Source organism: Schistocerca americana, chromosome 1 (genome assembly GCF_021461395.2).
Source record: "Schistocerca americana isolate TAMUIC-IGC-003095 chromosome 1, iqSchAmer2.1, whole genome shotgun sequence".
Lineage (NCBI taxonomy): Eukaryota > Metazoa > Arthropoda > Insecta > Orthoptera > Acrididae > Schistocerca > Schistocerca americana.
In genome coordinates this window covers 389,142,788-389,165,733 of record NC_060119.1, presented here as the reverse complement: position 1 = coordinate 389,165,733, position 22,946 = coordinate 389,142,788, and the positions used below count along the sequence as shown (strand labels likewise).

At 42.4% G+C, this 22,946-nt stretch overlaps 1 protein-coding gene across 3 annotated transcripts in view; it reads right to left on the bottom strand.

Moving 5' to 3' along the window:
* LOC124601774 (protein similar) overlaps positions 1-22,946 on the bottom strand; it is a 747,040-nt gene that overhangs the window by 150,909 nt on the left and 573,185 nt on the right. For all 3 annotated transcript variants that reach the window (XM_047136272.1, XM_047136270.1, XM_047136271.1), the window contains exon 7: positions 17,083-17,230. In XM_047136272.1, the coding sequence (XP_046992228.1) occupies positions 17,083-17,230 (148 nt within the window). The remainder of the gene's footprint in view (positions 1-17,082; positions 17,231-22,946) is intronic.

Below are 22,946 nucleotides of genomic sequence, written 5' to 3'. Positions count from 1 at the left end.
CCAAGCACACACGCTCGGGTCTAGCCGGCAGCGCCGAAGGGAACGAACGAAACTCGGCGGAGTGGAGATACGACATAACACGGTACTTGAGCTTCTCTCTCTTTCCACGCAGAAGTACAAACGTGAACTGTGCCAGCTAACGGATGTATCTCAGCATTCTGTAACATATGCTTGGTAGATACTGCTGCTCGCCATTTTCATGGCAGCGTCAGACTCTCACATGGTTTATAAAAAAAATCGTGGAACAGAGAATTTGTAAAATAGTTGCTAGGTAGACGTGCATATACTGATAATATTAGTACCCATTCCCATTGCCGATAACGAGCAGATAAAATTCGGAAGTCTGCGGGATGCTTACGTGCGCTAGTATCGCTGTGGTCGAAATTCGACAAACTGTGTCGAAGTCTTAAAAATCCAACTACGCAAAACAATCTGAACAATCATACATAGATACATAATAAAGAACGTCGTCTATTTTAAAGTGATACAATACACGTAAAACTGTGACTGAAATTTTAGCCTCGAAGCTGAACAGTAAATGCTGCATTGTAGCTACGAATATTATTGAAACAATTCTTTGATTTCTCTTTTAATTGTTCACGAGTCCTTGCTGCAGAGCGTTGAACAATAAATTTTGTGTTGAAGGTGGCAAATTATCTTTTCCCTTAGGACAACACAATGTGAATGCCTTTGTAATAACGTAAAGTAACGTCAGAAATCAGCAATTTAAATTCATCAGACTGCAGTTATAAATCTCAAAATTATTTGGAATTACGTTCAGTGCACATTTAAATCTATCTTTCAACACAACAATTATCATTATTAGCGTCCACGTTATTCCTACTTTTTGTCTACGCAAAAATTGTTTCTCTCTAGCTCTTTGTCTGTCAAGTACCACCCGTTAGTATTGTTCTTCGAGGAATAGCCTAAAACAAATATAGTTTCCGTATAATAAGGGAAGTCGTTGCTATTCAAAATTAAGAAATTGAAAACTAGGAACTCACTTAAAATTTTATGGTAACGATGGTAAATGAACTTAATTCCTTTTACTCTTAGACGAAAGTAAGAGAAAAAACGACGCCAATAAGCACCTTTATGTATAATCTGTGTTGCAGCTCCCCGCTTCGTTACTACCTTTTGTTTTCCACTGCTGACACTATAAACTAGCTAGTAGTTGTTGCATTCACATAAGTAAAAAAGTACCTTCCTAATTACGTGGGTTTCACTGCCCTCCTTTCATAATTAATGTTAAAATTGGCACTTCTGTTTCCTATGTTTAAATATTAATATTAGGATGTGGATACTGATTGTTGCATGATCGTTCTGTGGTACTACGTTGTTACTTAAATTACCCTAGTCTTCTGGAGGTACTGAATAAATACATAACACAGAATCGCAAAAATATAATGCTGGATCATGTTTGACAGGACTTTTTACCTTTTAGAGGACAATCTCAAAAATCTTTCGGATAGAATGTTAAGGTGGTAGCATAAAGGCGGGCATCATTAATATACATCGCGCCTCATTGATATTTACACAGAAAAATTTTGCAGTTGTAATGCTAAATACAGTTAGATACAGGGAAGTTCAGAATCAGAAATTTGCGTTAAAATGTTGTAGGCTAACACAGTGTTTCGGAAAAATTAGGAAGGTTACAGCGATACCATGAGAATAAAAAACGTACAAGAAGCGGTTATTATATTCATAAATACACAGCACCGATCTGAGATCGACTGTCTGATTTCACAAGCCAGTGGCAATGATATAAAATTATTTAAACCTCGCAATACCAAAAGGGGGAGGGGGGGCGGTGCGAGGCGGGAAGTGCTTTATGCCCATACGCCCACCTTTTGAAAATATTGTAATCCAGTCATGTATTTCATATAATAAAATTTTTGAAAATATTTATTGTTTCTAATGACTTCCCACACCTGATTCTGTATTTCTTTAAGTTTTTGATTAAAACGTAAACCAAAAAATTAAGTTTTAGTAGTGAATGTGAGTTTTTGCAACAACTGTCTCATTAATACTTTCAGGTTCGGGACACTTCTTACGTATCTATGCATCTTTAAAATGTATGGTTTGAATAACAACAAACAGCAATTAACGAAATTTGAATTTCTTAAAAACTTTTTAAGTGTCATTAAGTACACCTCCCCTTTGGTGTACGCATTAAAGACAATTCGTTGGTATTGCTAAGATTGTGCTAAAGGATATTTTCCTGTTCTGGACCCTTCTTATATATCAGTACATATTCGAAACGTATGTCGTTAATAAAAGTTAGAAACAGCTGACGAAATTTCTTTATTCGCTTAATTTTTTTTCTTTTTTTGATGTAGGCATTGAGTCCTCGACCTGGCATTGCTAGGATTAAATATTGCATTCATATGACGGCTAGAACCTGTTTTATAAATCCCGTATCCCACCACACCAGCACTGGTACCGCTAACATTCCACCTACAAACACAGTTCTTCGAATATGGGGAAGGGGCACCAGATCGCGACTCGAAAGAAACAAAACATTGATCCGAGGGTAACGTCTCTTAACGGTAGGTGCATTACGTGTGTAGTTGTAGATGGCAGGAAAAAGGATTATTGACGAAATCGGTTGTCGGCACACGAAATCATCTCTTAGAAGTTTTTCTCAGAATAATTTCAAGAAAACCATGAAAAATGACAACGCGGTGGTCGAAAGGGGATTTGAGCGCTGTCCCGTCCGAATACGAGTCCAACGCCTTAAACAAAGCGCTTCGCCTCGCTGTCTTTCCCAGACAGTTTTCTTACAAAGGAGTTTTCCGACCGCTAGTCTTGGGTATTTTCTCCATTTTGTTTAAGTCAAATTTTTAAAAAAATAATTTGTGCAATCACTAATTCCGCTGTGTGAGACAAAAGGCGATGAGCCGGAACATCGACTAGGAAAACGATGGGGCGCGCTGATTAAAGGAATCGAGAACATAATTACAGCAGTCCTCATTAATATACGGGAGCGGTGAAATATATCCACTGTTGGTACTATACTTGTTACGCCGTCTTTAATTTTACATATTTTCAGTTGTCATGTAATTAAGGCAGCAATGATATTTCTTAAAATGCAACATTGTTCAGTTATTAAAAACACCCCACGGTTAACAGTGTTCGAACAAGATGTACATTTACGTCTTATTTTTCATTTGTAAGTTCAGTTAGCCGTGAGATTAAACTGAGATCAAGTCTCCTGCCTCTAGTTGCAGGTGATGGAGTTTGTTCTTGATTAGGATGTTTCGTGAGCCCATGAAACGCTGATTTTGGATGTCTCTCGGAAGTTTGGTGTGACAGTGGTGATGGATTACTAACGAATACGGTTCTACAAAAAAGAAACGAATGTAAAATAAACGAAAAGTCATAACACTGTACAGCCAGAACCATCAAGAACATTGCACAGATCGACTCAAGATTCAGTCTACCACAATCTCTCTTTTATCCCTCGGATTCGATAAATTCTGCAAATTTGAGTGGGTTAAAGGTTTGGCGCATATGTACTAGGTGGATTTGGAATCGCAGTATGATCACCCATAGACATTATATTCATTAACTGCTATTGGAGTTTAATCTTCAAACCACATATTTTAGACCCTTTTAATTAACAGGCTAAGCTCTAAAAACTGGGACAACTTATCACAAACTAATAATTAATATTGAAATACATTTTTTTTAGCTTCAGACTTGAGCATGAACTACGCCAGAGCAGTTTAGTGATCTTTGAACTTTTCATATCGCATGACTATTTCGTAAATGCATTTTTCTATCTTACAGTTGTTTGTAAACATCTTGAGCTAAAGCGATTCATAATTAGCACGAAATGCCACGCTCGTCACCCATTTTTCACACGTATAGGGTGTTTCACAATTCGTGTTACACACGTCTAGAGGTTGTAGAGGGGACTTAGTACATCATGTTTTACATAGGCATCCGTGTCCGAAAACTGTTCGCTCCTATGTTATAACGTAAACAAGCTGTACAGATTGTACTATTATTTACTATGATATCACAACAGCTGTTCGATATGACGACCAGTAAGTTTGGTGCACACAGTGGCCGGGCCAAGTAGCCGAGCGGTTCTAGGCGCTACAGTCTGGAACCGCGCGATCGCTACGGTCGCAGGTTCGAGTTCTGCCTCGGGCATGGACGTGTGTGCTGTCCGTAGGTTAGTTAGCTTTAAGTAGTTCTAAGTTCTAGGGGACTTATGACCTCAGAAGTTAAGTCCCATAGTGCTCAGAGCCATTTTTCTTGCACACATTGAACCTGCGCAATAATTTCGGATAAACTCAGTCCAACACGCATGGTTTATGGTTTATCACGTCTGCCGCAGCCATGATCGGACCACCCACATCTTCCTCCAACTGCACAGGGATCTCGTAAACAAGATTCTTCATGTGGTCCCACAAGAAAAAGTCCAAAGGGGTTCAATCTGAGGATCTTGGTGGCCAAGGATGTGGTCCACCATGACCGATCCACCTCGACGCGAACTGCGAAATGTACTTCCACGCCATCATGTTAGAACCACAATTCGTGCCGAATGTCCTTTCACATTTTCCAAAAACTTCGCCAGCACTTGTTACAGGAATATCAAGCACCTGGCACCCCTTAGGTGGAGAGGAAGGAGGTATGGCCCAATCACATGACCATCACAGCTCCCTGTCCAGACATTGATACCGAAGGTACGCTGAAATCTTCTTGCACACGTGGCTTTGGGGTTTTCTTGATCGCAAAAGTGGCTATTTAGAGAGTTCAAAACACCTCCCCTGTTGAAACACGCTTCGTCGTTGAACATAATTCGCCAACGGTGTAAAAATCGAGTACAGAAATTGACACGTGGCACAAAATCTGCCGGGAGCATGGCGTGTACCTAATGAGGGTGATACGGGTGGAGTTGCTGTTCATGCAACACACGCCAGACAGACGATTGAGACACATCCAAATCACTTGCAATGGTTCGAGTACACGTCGACTGGTTCTCTTCAACTTGCTGAAGCACTTCGTCTTCCAGTATGACAGTGCGCCGCATTCTTGGAGCACCACAGTTTGATCTATTGCTTGTGAATCTCTTACTGTCCCGCAGCCGTTGTTCTACTGCGGCAAACATGGGGTGAGATGAAGTCACACGATTTGGAAAGTACTCGTGGTACAGGCTTCTATTACGACGAGTTTCACCGTGAATTAACAACATATCGATATATTCTGCGAACGTGTACTCAGGCGTACTGTTACTGCAGTACTAGTCACTATAATGTCACCTGACGCACTACCAATAAGAATGAAAACAAGACAGATGGAAACAGACAACACGTGGCATCGCATCATCGTTACAATTCATGAACGTGGGTAGCCTACCATATCAGGCTAACTACGTAAGAAACATGTAGCGCGCGACTGACTAGCTCCTCGGACATGGGTTTCTATGTAAAACTTGATCTACTAAGCCCCTATACAACCTCTAGAAGTGTGTAACATGAAACGAGAAACACCTTGTATACGGCTGTGATGTTGATGTGACACAAGCTTCCACGTAACGGCAACGTCATGTGCCCTACAAGTATCGTGCTCCGATGCAGGGGGATCGAGAATTCATTATCTCGAAGGACAAACTGGATTCCACAGACTGGTACTGGGTGTTAAGACAACGCTGGTGGTGTAGAATTATTTTTCAGTTACTAACGCCTTCCGGGAGAGAAACAAAGCTTGATTTTGACCGACATAAACTACTAAATGAGATTTGTAATAATGGTTTATTACACAGGTACTCATTCCCAAGCTACGCTAGTGATTCTGGTATTAGGTCTACCGTCTCTAATCAGTCAAGGAAATGATTGGGGAGGTGTAAATTGTACTTCATAGTCGTAGCTGCTTGGTATTCGAACATAATTCCAGGCGGAAACATTGTGTTGCGACTGTTGTTCCCGTGTCTGATCAGACGAAACGGGCAGCGGAAGTTAACCCGTCCATCAGAGGTCTATTAAGAGGTCACCGTACAATAAAAACCAATCAACTGACACAGCACAACGTGATGACACACTGCGATCTACGCAGAGTGTATAATAAAGAACTCACCTAAATCATTTATCTTCCTCTGGCTGCATTCTTGCATTCTGTGACCGACTACTGCACAGCAACAAGATAAAAGTTAGTCCACCATAAACAAAGGCGATTTATGTGCAACGTCTTCCGACTAAATTACATCCTCATTCATATATGCAATTGTCTTAAAGGTTTAAGATCTGGGAGTGAATTAGCTTTGTAGCTACTGTAAAAAGGTTACGGGCCGCGATCCTCTGTTGAATACGGCTCGATTTCTTTAATTTATTTATTTATTCCACTGTTACTAGTACGGTTCCTGTAAGCGTGTGCTACTCAACCGTGATCACCATTTCTTCTGAGAATCGCTAGAGCTCCAATTAGGTCTCTGCATTTAATTAATCTTTACAGCGCCGTCTGTTCGCCTTTTCTCATTACTGCTAGTGGTAGTCACAGCGTGTAGCGGGTCGAAGATTTTTGGGAGGTATCAAGGGCTGACGAAACCGCTGCCTTAGTGGTCGCGGTGGCGGTTTCTATAAAAGGGAGGTTAGATACTGTTAAGACGTTTAGAAGGTAACACTACAACGCATCACTAGGCACTGCATCGCCAATGGCTTTAGGAATCACCACTCAACAGCACAACTCCTCCGTGTAGTCGAACATACGCTGAAGCGCCAAAGAAAATGGAAAGAGGCATGCGTATTCAAATACACAGATATGCAAACAGGCAGAATACGACGCTGCGGTCCGCAACGCCTATATAAGACAACTACCTGGTGCAGTTGTAAGATCGGTTACTGTTGCTTCGATTGCACGTTATCAAGATATAAGCGAATGTGAACGTGGTGTTATAGTCGGCGGACAAGCGATGTGACACAGCATTTCTGATGTAGCAATGAAGAGGGGATTTCCCCGTACGACCATTTCACGAGTGTGCCGAGAATATCAGGAATCCGGTAAAACACCAAATCTCCGACATCGCTGCGGCCGGAAAAAAGAACGAGACCGACGACAACTGAAGATAATCGAGAACCGTTCAATGTGACAAAAGTGCAACCCTTCCGCAAATTGCTGCGGAATTCAAGGCTGGGCAATCAACAAGTGTCAGCGTGCGAACTATTCAACGAAACAATATCGATATGGGCTTTCGGAGCCGAAGGCCCACTCGTGTACCCTTGATGACTGCACGACACAAAGCTTTACGCCTCGCCTGGGCCCGTCAACGCCAACATAGGACTGTTCACGACTGGGAACATTTTGCCTGATCGAGCGAGTCTCGTTTCTGATTGTATCAAGGGGATGGACGTGTACGGATATGGAGACAACCTCATGAATCCATGGTCTCTGCATGACAGCAGCGGACTGTTCAAGCTGGTGAAGGCTCTGCAATGCTGTGGGGCGAGTGCAGTTGGAGTGATATGGGACGCCTGATATGTCTAGGTGCGACTATGACAGTTGACAAAACGTACGTAAGTATACTGTCCGATCACCTGCATCCAATCATGTCCATTGTGCATTCCGACGGATTTGGGCAATTCCAGCAAGACAATGCCACACCCCACACATCCAGAATTGCTACAGAGTGGTTCCACGAATACTCTTCTGAGATTAAACACTTCCGCTGGCCACCAAACTCCCCAGACATGAACATTACTGAGCATATCTGGGATGCCTTGAAACGTGCAGCTCAGAAGAGGTCTCCACCACAATTTGTAGTGTATTTACTATAATGCAACATTTAATTAGATACTAGACTTTTTCCTGTGGCTTCACCTGTGTACATGTATGTCATTTGAAATGTTCACAACCCTTGGTCCACCTCCTTCTAACCCTTCTCTGTAAATTACTTCTTCGCACCCCCATCTGTCCATCTTCCCCTTCCACTTCTCAGCCCATCTCCTCTCCCCTCTCTTTTTCTGTCCATCTAGTCCTCCTCTCTCTCTCTCTCTCTCTCTCTCTCTCTCTCTCTCTGTCTATCCCCTCCTGCCCCCTGTTTTCTATCCATCTCAACTTTCCCCTGCACATGTCCACCCGAACGTCCAGCGTCGGAATGTGCCGATGCCATTCAACCAAGTCGCACAATGTAATATTTCGTCCTTGCCATAATGAACATAGCATTTGTACATAGGTATACGGGGGACGAAAATGTAAAGTATTCCTCAATGGATGAGTACAGTGGTACATGCCTGTGCTAAGAGCCTCGCGTACATCTGGTGACCTCACGACGTGGAGCACTCTCTGTGTGTACAATCGCAATGCATGCAGCATACTTGCTATGATGCACTTCAGAAGTGACACATTGTTGTCTGTGGAAAGATGGGAATGGAAGAGTGTACGCTGGGAGGAGGGGTGTGGGGCAATACATCCGTATATGGCAGGTTGCCTACGCAATTGCCCCTAAGGGGCGTGTAGAGCAGGTCGATACTGTTCCCACACAACATATCTGTTGCGCAGGGCAGCCTATACGGCTCGGACTTAAAATCGTCGCATATCTATATCTCCGTATATATTAGAGCTAGAGCGTTTTAAAAACCCCTATATTGGTCTTCTCAGGGCAAGAAGTTTGTGTGCCAAATTTGGTCCACTTCGGTCCAGTGTTTGGCTGGAGTTCCTGGACACACACAAACACATAAGATGTGTAACATTTCTCGTCAATCTAGCTCATTTAACTACTGTTTGTCTATAATACTTTATTTTTACTAAACAAGTAACAAAATTTTAAAAATTTACTAAATTTTCACAGAAAAAACTGCAGCAAGGTTGTTTTACGGTTGGAGGTAGCTTCAGAATTCCGTCAAGGGCGCAGGATAACCTCAGTACGGCTCTGAAGCTACTGTTGCAAACGTACAGAAGGCACTACTACTGCGGGCAGCAACTAAGGTCGTGGAACCTTGTCACAAATGCGAGGGACAAAAGGTGCGGGAAATGCGACAAAATGGCCGCGGCTTGAGAGAGCATTTTGGTGGCTATTAGCGGCGGGGCGCTGTAACGCAGATACGTTGAGTGCCCCTGGGAAAACCGGCTGCAGCGCCGCGCTGCTGTCGCTGTCGCCGTCTGCGATAGACAGGCCTCCATAGCCGAGACCACGGCAGCCTCCCTGCCGCGGTTCGCGTTACCACCAGCTCCAGTGTCGCACGCTCGCCCTCGTCATCGGCTGCGTCGCAGTTTGGGTGCACTCGGGGTTTTACTGCAACCGCGCAATCCAGGGTACTGCTCTCAGAAATGAGACTGCACCGTCAGAGTGCACGATATACAGTGTTCAAAACAAAAGTTGCATGCTGCTGAAACTGTAAAACTGAACAATCCAGAAAAATGTTATAATGTCAGCACATAGGTTTGTTTTTAATGTAATGATAGCGGAAACAGTCCATATTTCCACTGTGAGGGGGCATTATGTGCAATCTGTGGCAACAGTGTCACCTGTAACCATTACAGTACTTATGCTGTGTATCATCAAGAGAGTTGTGTTGCTTCAGGATGGTTTGGACAACAATAACGTACGATCAGAGGCTCTGTATAGTCACTGAGGTAGCGAATGACACAGGTGTACGTTACAGCGACGTCGCTGTGAGTCAGAGTAATGTCTCTAGAATCTAGAACAAGTTTCTAGCGACAGGATCAGTCACACTAGTGGCCGCGGAAAAAAAAAAGAACGGGTGTGCAGGACTGATATCGGAATGTTGTTGTTGTTGTGGTCTTCAGTCCTGAGATTGGTTTGATGCAGCTCTCCATGCTACTCTATCCTGCGCAAGCTTCTTCATCTCCCAGTACCTACTGCAACCTACATCCTTCTGAATCTGCTTAGTATATTCATCTCTTGGTCTCCCATTACGATTTTTACCCTCCACGCTGCCCTCCAATAATAAATTGGTGATCCCTTGATGCCTCACAACATGCCCTACCAACCGATCCCTTCTTCTAGTCAAGTTGTGCCACAAACTCCTCTTCTCCCCAATTCTATTCAATACCTCCTCATTAGTTATGTGATCTACCCATCTAATCTTCAGCATTTTTCTGTACCACCACATTTCGAAAGCTTCTATTCTCTTCTTGTCCAAACTATTTATCGTCCATGTTTCACTTCCATAGATGGCTACACTCCATACAAATACTTTCAGAAACGACTTCCTGACACTTAAATCTATACTCGATGTTAACAAATCTCTCTTCTTCAGAAACGCTTTCCTTGCCATTGCCAGTCTACATATTATATCCTCTCTACTTCGACCATCATCAGTTATTTTGCACCCCAAATAGCAAAACTCCTTTACTACTTTAAGTGTCTCATTTCCTAATCTAATTCCCTCAGCATCACCCGATTTAATTTGACTACATTCCATTATCCTCGTTTTGCTTTTGTTAATGTTCATCTTATATCCGCCTTTCAAGACACTGTCCATTCCGTTCAACTGCTCTTCCAAGTCCTTTGCTGTCTCTGACAGAATTACAATGTCATCGACGAACCTCAAAGTTTTTATTTCTTCTCCATGGATTTTAATACCTACTCCGAATTTTTCTTTTGTTTCCTTTACTGCTTACTCAATATACAGATTGAACAACATTGGAGAGAGGCACATAACAGCAAATAGACACCACCAACACGATACGACATGTCTACAGCGATAGTTCCAAACAGCTACAGGAGTGCAGGTGTCAACACAAATGATACGAAATGGGCTCCAAGAGTAAGGATTACACGTCAGAAGACCTTGAGGCTCCTCCTCTACATCGAGCTCGCAGAGGGGCTTGCGTAAACAACACAAGTGCATTCGTCCAGTCAGCTGTAACCACGCAGCTTTTAAGTAATGGACATGTGACCATAGTGTGTCAACGTAGTTGTCTCGCAAATCGCAATGGCGCAACATCTCTACATCAAGATTTCAAGGCATTCTCCGTGTTGTTTTCAAGAAGAGAAAATTGTGTGCAAAGTTTGTCGCACACACACAGGCTCCCGAACAAACAGACGCATGGAAGTCTACCGTCACTGATTGAAATAAAAAAAGTGGACAATGTTTTCCCGAAAAAAATCCGACGGATGACGAGATTTGGTGTCAGCAATACGAACCTACTACAAAACGATAAATTCCAGAAGTTCATTTGAAGGGTCAACGCTTTCACGACACATCCGTAATTCAAGACAATGTGACGAGCGAAATGAACAACATCCCAAAGAAGTTATTTTTCTGACAGTTTCACGTGGTTAACATTCTGTCCATTGTACAAAAGCTCGAGGAGACTGTGTAAAACACCTTAAAGCATCAAAACCACCTACCTAATATTTATCTATTTTTTTCTTAACCCCGTCTTTCTGGACTGACGGGGGATGGACTGGGCGTCCATCCTAATTATCGAAGTCGCATTGACATTAAGATTATTGCCGGCACCACAAGCTCGGATCGGAGAAGTTTGGAGAAGGAAATGGGTCATGTTCTTTTCAAAAGAACCACTGCAGCATTCACCTGAAGTGATCTGAGGAAACTGCGGAGTACTTGTATCTGGATGTTCGACCAGGTGTTTGAACTACCTTCCTTCCGAAAACGAGTCCAGTGTCCTTATCACTACGCCATCTCGACCAGTCTTAAATATTTTATATGTCGGGCTTAGTGCTCTAATGGTAAACCTCCAGGGACCAGTCCTACTCACGCATCTTAATTAGTCAGTCTGTTTTTCAAATGTTCAAATGTGTGTGAATTCCTAAGGGACCAAACTACTGAACTCGATGGTTCCTATACTTACACACTACTTAAACTAACTTATGTTAAGAACAACAAACACAGCCATGCCCGGGGGAGGACTCGAACTTCCGGCGGGAGGGGAAGCGCAAACCGTGACATGGGGCGGCCAGTCTGCTTTTACGCTAGCCTTCACGTATCAATGATGTGAAAATATGGAATCCCCCCCGAAAAGATAACTGGGACAGATTAGCAGCACTACACTCGTCGAAATGGCGTCCGATTGAAAGAACTAGCAAACAGACGGCTGAAAATTCCCAGGCGATCGTGTGATACGAATTCACATTTCTAATTTTGTTTTTGTGGCGTGTAGGTGCGGAATTTGTGTCACTGCAGACATACCATCGGACTTTCAAGAATATCATTCACACAATACCGGAGATATCAAACACAGATAAATGAGAGGATTATCGCACAATCACCTTAACAGCTCATGCACCCAAGTTGCTGACAAGCGTAATGTGCAGAACAACGGAAAAGAAATCAGAGGATCGGTTACGTGTTTTGCGCGTGGATTGATAAAGGCAAAGGAGGGGAAATTTTGAAGTTGCTCTTGAAAATGGGGGGAAGACTTAAGAAAAACCGAGACATTTTCATACGATCTGTAGACCCGGGAAAAGTGTTTGGCGATGTAAAATGGTGCAAGATGTTCGAAATTCTCAGACAGGTAAGTGAAGTTATAGGGAAAGGCGTGCAACATAAAATATGAGAAGGAGCAATAAGAATGGAAAACCAAACGTGAAGCGTTCGGATTAAAAATAGCATAAGGCAAAGATATAATCTTTCTCCGACAAACTAAAACGCATCGTCAAATAATATGACTGACAAGTTTCGCTGATGGCATTGCTACCCCAGTGAAAGCGAGGAAGACTAAAAGGATCTGCTGAACACACAGAACATGAATTGAGAGTAAAAGAAAGAAACACGAAAGCGAGTAGCATAAATGCTATTAGCGACAAACTTAAGATCAAAATCTGAAATCGTGAGTGAGCGAGTTCTGCTACCTTGAAAGCAAAATAGTGCGTGACGGGCAAAGCAAAGAGAGTATAAGAAGCAAACTATTATGAAGAGGGCTTTCCTCGCCAAAAGAAATCTACAAGTATCAAAGATAGGTCTTAATTTGAGGTAGAAATTTCTGAGAAAGTGCGTCTGGCGCACAGCACTGCACGGAAGCCAATCATGCACCGTGGGAAACTGGTAAAAAAGAGAATCGAGGAGCTTGAGAAGTGGGATACTGATGACTATGTACATTGAGAAGACGAAACTTGATGTGGTATTTCAACATTTGCTAGAAGAAGGGAAAGTCTGATGGGACATTTGCTATGACGTGAGGAAATGAATCCCAGGGTACTAGTGAGTGACATAGAGAGCAAAAGCTGTAGGGAAAGGCGGAGATTGGATAATATCCAGCAGGTAGCTGGAGACGTTGGGTGTATAAGTGCAATTATGAGGTGAAGAAGTTGTCATAATTCTTTCATTACTACAACTGGAGCCGGGGATAGATACAGGGAAAAGTATCTATGATATCTGATAGCTAGTACTTCCAACTCTGTACTAATACTCTTTCATTCGATACTTTTAAGCTGATACTTTTATTCTCATCAGTGCTTAGTAAGAGGTATCGTACGGAATGATCGTAGTAATTATTTCTTTTTTTCTTTCTTATTATGTACTCAAGATTTTGACCACGTGACTCAGTTTCAACTGGACGAACAATATCACTGCGAGCGAAGAGTGATTGTACGAAAACATTTAAGATTTGCCAATCCAGGCAAGGTTTTGTTCACAACGGATTCCCTTGGAATCCAATTATTTTCACTATTTGACTTATTACTTTGTTTTCGTATTGCTGTTTAAAACAGTCTCGGTGCAAGAATTACTGAATAAGCAGACTGAATGGCGCCTACCACAAGTGAAACTTGTCAGTATTTTGATATACACGATAATAACGAAGTGAAATGCAAAACATTCCTCAAAATTTTGAAGTCTTCGTGAAATACTTCAAACACGAAACAGCATTTATGAAAACATTGCCTTATTTAACTCTTGTATTATTCTATTCAAAACTTATGAAAATCGACTGTATCTATCGCAGATACACTTAAAAAACAGTGATTGAAAAACTGAAACCGATGGAGAGACGTCGACGAGAGTTTTCGTACTGGAAACTCTCAACTTCCAGTTTAAGATGAAACTTTGATCCCGTGTCTTAACTTCCATTGTCTTGCGTTGTTTTACGTCTGTTCCATACGTATGGCTATAGTTACTTGCAGCAGAGTGTTTGGAACCTATTGTTGCTACCTAAGTAGTAGTTTTTTTTCTTTTTTTACTATCGCAACATGTTAGTCTCGAAGGTGGTGTGGTCATTCTAGAGTGAGGCGATACTAGATTTTGTTTTCCAAGCTTCTGATGCGTATATAGTGTGTCTCAGCAGGCGATTATTCAGGGATATGACCGGAACGATCATTCGAAGCAAAAAACTCAGTATGGACCTAGGCGCTATTCCGAACGGTTTTTTCCAGAGAGAACACATTTAATGTACATTGTTATTTACTTTCTGTATAATGTGTTGCTGTTCATCCACAGGCTGTTGAACTACTCGTTCTGAAGAAAAACGGGAACTTGGAAGAGTATGCCTGTAGTAAGCTATATGCTAAAAACTCTGATAAACACTCTACGATCAGGAATTCGACCTGTAGGGAAACGCCGAGGTATCCTCCGACAGAAGCAAAAGTACTACCATCGCAGAAACGGTAAACACATACCACATCGGTATATTCTTAATATGTGTAGATGTGTGATATTTTAGCCGGCACGTGTACATCACAGTTAACCGATGCTTCTCTCTGATACATTCTCAATCTCTCCAACAATTTCACTCGTAACACGCCGTGGGCAACTGTTCGTTCACTGGTTAGTTTAATGCCATATAAAGATCCCGAGCGAAGAGGTTGAAACAAACGAGATAGGTTTGGCTTCAATAAAATGTCAAAGAGGTTGGGTGGGAAAGATAGCGACCCAGTTGTCAAAAATCACAAGTATACATTAAATGTGTTCCACCTCGGAAACCATTCGGAATAGTGCATTATGTCCATATGACATAATTAGCTTCAAATGAGTTTCCTGTCCCATCCCTGACTACTGACTATTCCTCCTGAAATACCCTGTATCTGCAGAGCTAGCTGTACGTTGTAGAACGTACTTGAAGTTTCTCGACGCCGTTCTTTCAGTCGCGGTACGTCAGCCAGTAGGTGCAGTTTTCGCGACAGACATTCCGGAGGAGTACCGTATTGCATTCCCTGTGTCATTCAGAAATACGATGCAATGTTCCTTCAGCGTGTCCCAATGAACAGGCACTGCGGCGGCTACAGTCATTAACACATGAAATGTATTCCCAGTTGCGAATATCGTCAACCATCAGCTGTATAATGGAACGACGACAGTGAAGATGGACTGGGACTCGAACCCGGGTTTCCCGTTTATCGCGAGTGGTCGCCTCAGCATTAGGATAGGCGAAGGGATATTGTATCGTACTTCTGAACAATATAGGCACTAGAATATCTTTTTTATCCACCGCCACCGGACAAGACTTTCAATTGAAATGTCTCCCCTATATGGGAATATACATAAAGGATGTACGACTGTAGGTTGTGGACTAGTGGTTGACGACATATGAAAGTATGGGTCTGGCCGTGAAGCGTTGTCTCATAGCCTAAAAGTAAGGCGACCGCTCGCGGTAACCGGGAAATCTGGGTTCGAGTGCTGGTCCGACAAGAATTTTCATTATACACTAGTGGCCATTAAAATTGCTACACCACGAAGATGATGTTCTACAGACGCGAAATTTAACCGACAGGAAGAAGATGCTGTGACATGCAAAGATCAGCTTTTCAGAGCATTCACACAAGGTTGGCGCCGGTGGCGACACCTACAACGTGCTGACACGAGGAAAGTTTCCAACCGATTTCTAATACACAAACAGCAGTTGACCGGCGTTGCCTGGTGAAACGTTGTTGTGATGCATCGTGTAAGGAGGAGAAATGCGTACCATCACGTTTCCGACTTTGATAAAGGTCGGATTGTAGGCTATCGCGATTGCTGTTTGTCGTATCGCGACATTGCTGCTCGCGTTGGTCGACATCCAATGACTGTTAGCAGAATATGGAATCTGTGGGTTCAGGAGGGTAATACGGAACGGCGTGCTGGATCCCAACGGCCTCGCATCACTAGCAGTCGAGATGTGTTACGACCCGTGGCTCTACCCTTCATTCGATCCCTTCAAAACGGTACATTTCAGCAGGATAATGCACGACCGCATGTTGCAGGTACTGCACGGGCCTTTCTGGATACAGAAAATGTTCGACTGCTTCCCTGGCCAGCAGATTCTCCAGATCTCTCACCAATTCAAAACGTCTGGTCAATGGTGGCCGAGCAACTGGCTCGTCACAATACGCCAGTCACTACTCTTGATGAACTGTGGTATCGTGTTGAAGCTGCATGGGCACGTAGCTGTACCTGTACACGCCATCCAAGCTCTGTTTGACTCAATGCCCAGGCGTATCAAGGCCGTTATTACGACCAGACGTGGCTGTTCTGGGTACTGGTTTCTCAGGATCTATGCACCCAACTTGCGTGAAAATGTAATCACTTTTCAGTTCTAGCATAATATATTTGTCCAATGAATACCCGTTTATCATCTGCATTTCTTCTTGGTGTAGCAATTTTAATGGCCAGTGGTGTAATTCCATTATATAGCTGATGGTGTCCATATTCGCAACTGCAAATACATTTCATTCAGTTCCGAAGAAGCTGAAAAGAGAGTCGCAAAGTCCTGTTCTGAATTCGTTGCCCTCTTCGGGCCGATAGAGAGTATGTTTTAATTTCTTTAAATCAAAGATGAGCACTGGTGCAGCAAGATATCGATACATTTCTTTCGGTACTATTATGAGTACGGTACTCATGAGTAAAGTATCGATATTTTTTGTTCAACGTCGCGCCCCTAGATAGAGTTGATGGGCAAGCTATGGTCTCGCAGCTGCGTTGCTCGAATGGTTAAGCTGTTGGCGAGGTCGGGATTGGATGTGAAACGGAGCCGCGTCCTTTTGTAGCCGGCGTCGCGAGTAGAGCGGGGCCTCGGCGAGTGCCAGGTGAGCCATGGTCGCTTTGATCTGCGAGGCCAGGTGCGGGATGAGTCCCGCCGGCCGGCGCGAGGTGAACGTGCGGCAGAGCAGAGGAGCGGCGCTGCCGATCCGTGTCAGGGTCGGCGCTCGCCGGCTGCGGCGTGCGTGCGGTCACGTACCTGATGACGAAGTTGAGGCACACCACGCTGAGCGGCTTCTGGCTCTTGCTGCCGTAGATGAGCGTCGCCTGCGTGAGGACCCACACGTAGCCGCCGTTCTTGGCCAGGAAGCGGTACTGGCCCGTCTCGCATTGGCCCTTGGAGAACACTGCAACAGGGAAGGGAAGAGAAGAGGGTAGGGCGTCGTCGTACATAGGCCGGCGAGGCGCGGCGTGGCCGCAGTCGCGCGGCGTGCGCTCCACGGGGCAGGTGGCAGCGGGCAGGTGACAGCGTGGCAAACCAGCCCCACCTGTGAATCAGCGTGTTGACACGCCGGCCGCCGTGCGGCTGCAGCGATACCGCCGCCAGTTCTAGTTCCGACAGTGACCTGTGAAGTGCTGTGTCCAAGTGCGCCACGTTATTTGCTTAGGCTGCCTGTCTCCGTTGTTCCTGCCGGCCAACGGTGCGCTCCAGCACGGGATCCTGAATGGTGAGATGTATCATAGAAATGTTACGGCAAGCCGGCAGGAACCTAAAATGCGTACGGATACACGTCACTCTGTCGAGACGTCGTACTGTGAGCCGATTAGACTTCAGGGTTGCAAATGGATGTAGTTAACTGTAACTGATGATGATTTCTGTGGCCCGCGGACAGATGCGTGCCTTTTTCCAACTGATGCCACTTCGACATCTTGTGCGTCCAGATTCCAGAGTAGTAGTTTCCTATAGTGTCGTGTTGATGACAGAAGAGAGTGTCGATTGAATCTGTCTATACAAGACGTCTGTTTTGATACGTGGCGTAACGTTATGGCGAATAACGTCATACGTATGCAACGTAATGACACTCGACAACGTTTCTATAATTTTTTTGGGTTCCAGCCTGTAGTGACACTGGTCTGTAGCGTAGTCCGAAGTATGTTAGGTTGGAAGGTGACTGTGTCGTTGTTAGTGAGCGAAGAAACTAATATGAGATCTTTGTGAAGTCAGAAAAATCTTTAATAGTCAAGATCTCAATTTTTTATTTTATTACTAATTGCAAGTTATCTACAAGCTATCTTCAGATCTATAATATAGAAAATTGCATCTAAGAGGTGTATAGTTTTGAATCGTTTATATATAAGTTCCATCACACGATACATAACAAATTAAACTGATTTGTGTACAACTACCAAAAGGCGGATCACGTGACAACTTGTGCGAAGAGGTTCTTTTGTTGTACAAAGCTATGGAACAATGATGTATATTATCCCAAAAAATTTAAATCTTGACAATAACATTATAGTGCAGAGAAATATAGAAGCTGAGACTAAAATTCGTCACGTGTATTGGACAGTGACATGATCACATGGTTCACGCATGTGGACACGGCCATCCTATTTGCTACATTATGTTCTACAGTAGCCTTAGAAGCAGTAAATGTTACGGACTCGGCAGAAGTAGACGTCTGTTGCACATTAGAAACCAGTATTGTGTAACTTCCATATGTGAACATGAACATCATGTGTCGCTCATGACACAAGCCTCGATAAACAAGGAAGTGCACGTAATGCGGCAAGCCGAAGACTAACTCATGGTGTTAGTCAAGGCTTACGGGAGGTCAGGTTCTACCAAATGGCGCTAATAACTAATTTTTCTCTTAGCAGACCTAACGAACAATTAATATAATGACAACATGAATAATTAATTACACAAAACGAAAGAGTAAAATATAATTTGTTGAGTGCCATAAACAAGGTAGCATGAAAGTGTTGAAAGCACTAGTAAACACACATTACATGTGTAAATTTAACGAAGTATAATTACACTCCAAATGAACTATAAGCAACTTCTATACGAAAGTATAAGTACTTTAGAATAAAGTAATGTTGCAAATATAATAATAGTGTTCACATATGTAAACTGATTGTCAGTAAGCATTAAATATGACTACTATTATTCTGCGTAACAGTTGTAGTCTCAACTCGCCTTTCCTAGTAATGTATCTTAGCACTATAATATTACTGTCACGATTTAAATATGTTTTTAGGATAATTCACATCATTGTTCCACTGGAATGTTCAACAAAAGGTCCTGTTCACACAAACTATGGCAAGTGTCCCGCCGATTGGTAGTTGCACAGTAATAAATGTATTCTGTTATAGTATATATCGTGTGATGGAACTTCCATATTAGAAATTTGAAATTCTGTACAACTTAGATGTAATTATCTATACTACAGATCTGAAGACGGCTTGTAGATAAGCCGAAATTAGTAATCGAATAAAATTATATTTGCGACCTGCTTAATAACGGTTTTTCTGAATCCATAGCTTTATGACAACACGTCGCTTATCAACAAATGTGACGTCAAATAATATGAAAGTAACATCCTGAGAATAATTATAATTTTTCTTATGGGGTGTATTTTACGCATATTGGATATCGTGAATAGTACATCTCCATTTTAATGAAGCCATGTGCCAAAGCACGGGTGTAATGCAGGCAGATTAAATATTCCCGAAAGACGGCAAAACACGGTACCAGCATGCAGTCCACTGCTCCGAAAGTCACGTAAACGCTCCACAGAGCCTACAGTTTCCATCCAACGGAGGCAGTGCTATCAATCGTGTCACGTGCCCTAACTCTATGAGGCGCTAAAAATAAATATCAGTAAAATAATGGCGATGAAAATATCTTTCAACACCTAGATTCCAAAAGGATAACTCCGAACCAATTATATATTTTACATAAATTTAGACTGAGCATCTTACAGGCTTATTGCTAGTAGAAAACCATCGCTGCAGTACAGAAGATAGCATATTCGCAGCCAGCAATAGGGTGTATTAATTCAGAGAGACTAGTTAATAGTAACAAATTAAATACTGTACAAAACTCGGAAGTTGTGTACCGCAAGCTAACGCAATTCAATGCAATAATTTCTGAAAGGCATTCCTAAACGTAACCCATCTTCTCGATTGGTGTTAGTCTGCGCGTTGTCGTTGTTCCGGAAAGTAGCATTATAATATCCAACGTTTGTAACAGAATCAGTGTGGGCGTCTAAACCTTTCAGTCACTAACTAATCTTCCTGTTTTCTTCAGTGGCAAACAAACACTGACATGTCGTCAACGAAGATTATTAGACCACTGCGACAACGAAATTATGGTCAAAGAGTAGCATCAAGAGATTGTAGCAAATGCATACTTATTAACGTACCTAATTTTGAAAGTAACCGTATACAATTCGTTTTTATACTATTTCTCGTTCAAGTTAGGCCTCACCTAAGAACTGTCTGCTTTCAAATCTCTCATATGTTAAAGATGGGTTTGAACGTGTGACATTCTCTTACTGAGGCTGTGGCGCACCAAGTAGTGGATGTTTTGGGCATAAAAAGCGCTGTGGGAGCAAATTGCGGAGGACCGGCGATCTGGATTTACATTAGGCATACATTTACAAACGTTCCGTTATGTGGCAGATCCTACGTCACATAACTTTAAACTGTGTACAGGAGCGACGCGTCAAACGTAGACACAATACCCGTATTTTAGAGTACAGCAAAACTGCTTTAGTTGAAAATCGCGTTGCAAACGGTTATGTAGACGAGATAACATCAAAATCTTTGAAACTCTTTATAAAAACAGCAATGAAAATTCGACTTGGTGGCAGTATAATTAATGGCAATTACAGTTTATGCTGCGGTAAATCCAGCAATCCGCCCCTCAGATTCGATCGGACCCAAGACATCACAATATATAATGCATGTATAACATGGTGCACCTTACAGTGTCCAAGGCATGGAGTAGACTGAAGACACCATAGCCTTTTTAACGTAAATTCACTCTTTTAGGATCTGTGGTACTATTTGTCTGGAAGTATTAATATCTGCGCCTGCACGTGTTTCCTCGTTGCCTGCTAATATGAAACGGCTACAGCCCCACAAAAACGATTGCTCTCGAGTGACACTGAGAACGATAGAAAAAAATCAGTACAAAAAAATTAACTACATCTTGCTGTATACCCAAAGTCTAATCGCGTACTCAGTAAGTAGGGAATATTTTCATGTGAAGCGGAGGCAGTGAAACGCTTGTGGCGAAGGGTCTCAGCACTTGCCAGCACCGACGGACTAGAAGTGAACAGTACGCATAATACAGTGTTTCTGACGAAAGTTTTAAAACAAAATGTTAACATGTCCACCACAAGTAATTCACTTACGTTCCGTAACGGTTGTCTTGTCGAAACATCACAACAGAAGTCATAAGATACAATTCTTTCTCAGGAAAGCATTTCGATGATTAATAAAGTGGAAAAAGGGCACCATGCACGCTAATAAGTTTACATTTAAGATGATTCTTTAGTATGAACTACTTTTTATTAACGTATCGTTACACAAAGATTCTGACTGACATTTTTAAGAGTTTGGCTGTTGTCATATAAAACATTAAATAGTAACAACTCCTGCTCAATTAAGTCTTATTACTGTTCCAAAATACAGGATGTTACGAAAAGAATGATCTGATTTCAAAACTCTATATTTATTGATAATAAACTACTTCAAACTTGCGATGATTTGCAAAATACAAAGTCTTAAAGTTTTAGCTATGCTATTACAAATTCTCTGGGTTCACCAGCTACAGCATCTAGAAACTAAATTCGTCATAAACTTGACGCAATGTATCTGTTTTTACAGAAGTTGCTTCTTCTATGTCACGAGGTAACGGAGAGTTGAACAAAGTTTCTTTCACATATCCCCACAAGAAAAAATCGCTTGGGGTCATGTCTGGCGATATTGGAGGCCAAGAATGCAGTGCAGTGTCTCGGGACCCCGTGCGCCCTATCAAGCGTTGAGCTTTCTTCAAATACTGCAAAATTGGCTTTTTCCACAACTTCAAGAAGACTCCGATGACTTCACTTTCCAAAAGGGTGGAACTCCACCACAATGGCACAGCAACGAACATCAGTTTCTCAATGACACACTGCCTCAACACTGGATGGGGCGCACGGGACCCCGGGACCCTGACCTGAATTCTTGGCCTCCAAGATCGCCAGACATGACCTTAGACCATTTTTTTTGAAGATATGTGAAAGAAAGTGTGTTCATCTGACATAGAAGAAGTGAATAACAGAACAATGGCCGCCGTAACTTCTGTAAAAGCAGATACATTGTGTGAAGTTTGACAAATTTATCTATGGTCTAGATGTTGTTCGTCCTGATGCTGGAGGACACAGAACATTTTTAACAGCAGGTTAAAACTTTAAGATTTAATGAGTATTTTGCAATTTATCGCGTGTATGTAGTATGTTTTTATCAATAAATATGGAGTTTTGAAATCGGGCCATTCTTTTTTAAACACCCTGTATAGATGATGTGACTCACTATTGACATTGAGAGATGGAAGAAAATTTTCAAAACCACCTTCTCAATTTCCTTCTCACGAACGTAAGATCTGAATGATACCAAAATCTGAATGGCGACGAGTGTTTTTCTCGGATATCTCATTAAAACACTTCACCGTACTTGGTGCACGTCAAGGAACCGTATGGACACAAACAAGTATCGACCTGTTCTCCATCTTACTGCCTACCCTCCCCCTTTATTTGCCGGACGCCTCATTCCATTGTCACAACCAGTTTGCATTTTCTGATGGGTACAGCCCACAGTGTGTGAAAGTGTTTTTTTGCACAGTTTCTGCTAAGAACAAAGAAAATTGCATACTGTTAAGAATGGCTACAGATTTCATCGAAGTTTAAGCTACGGACATTATGATATGCAAATTATGCAATAATGTTTAATTACACGTCCTCTACAGCTGGTAGATTTGCTTTATCTAAAGGCCTCTAAGCCTATCTGTGGTGCTACATTCCTTTAGCGCTGCAAATAGTATGTGGAACGTGATTGAAGAGCTTTATT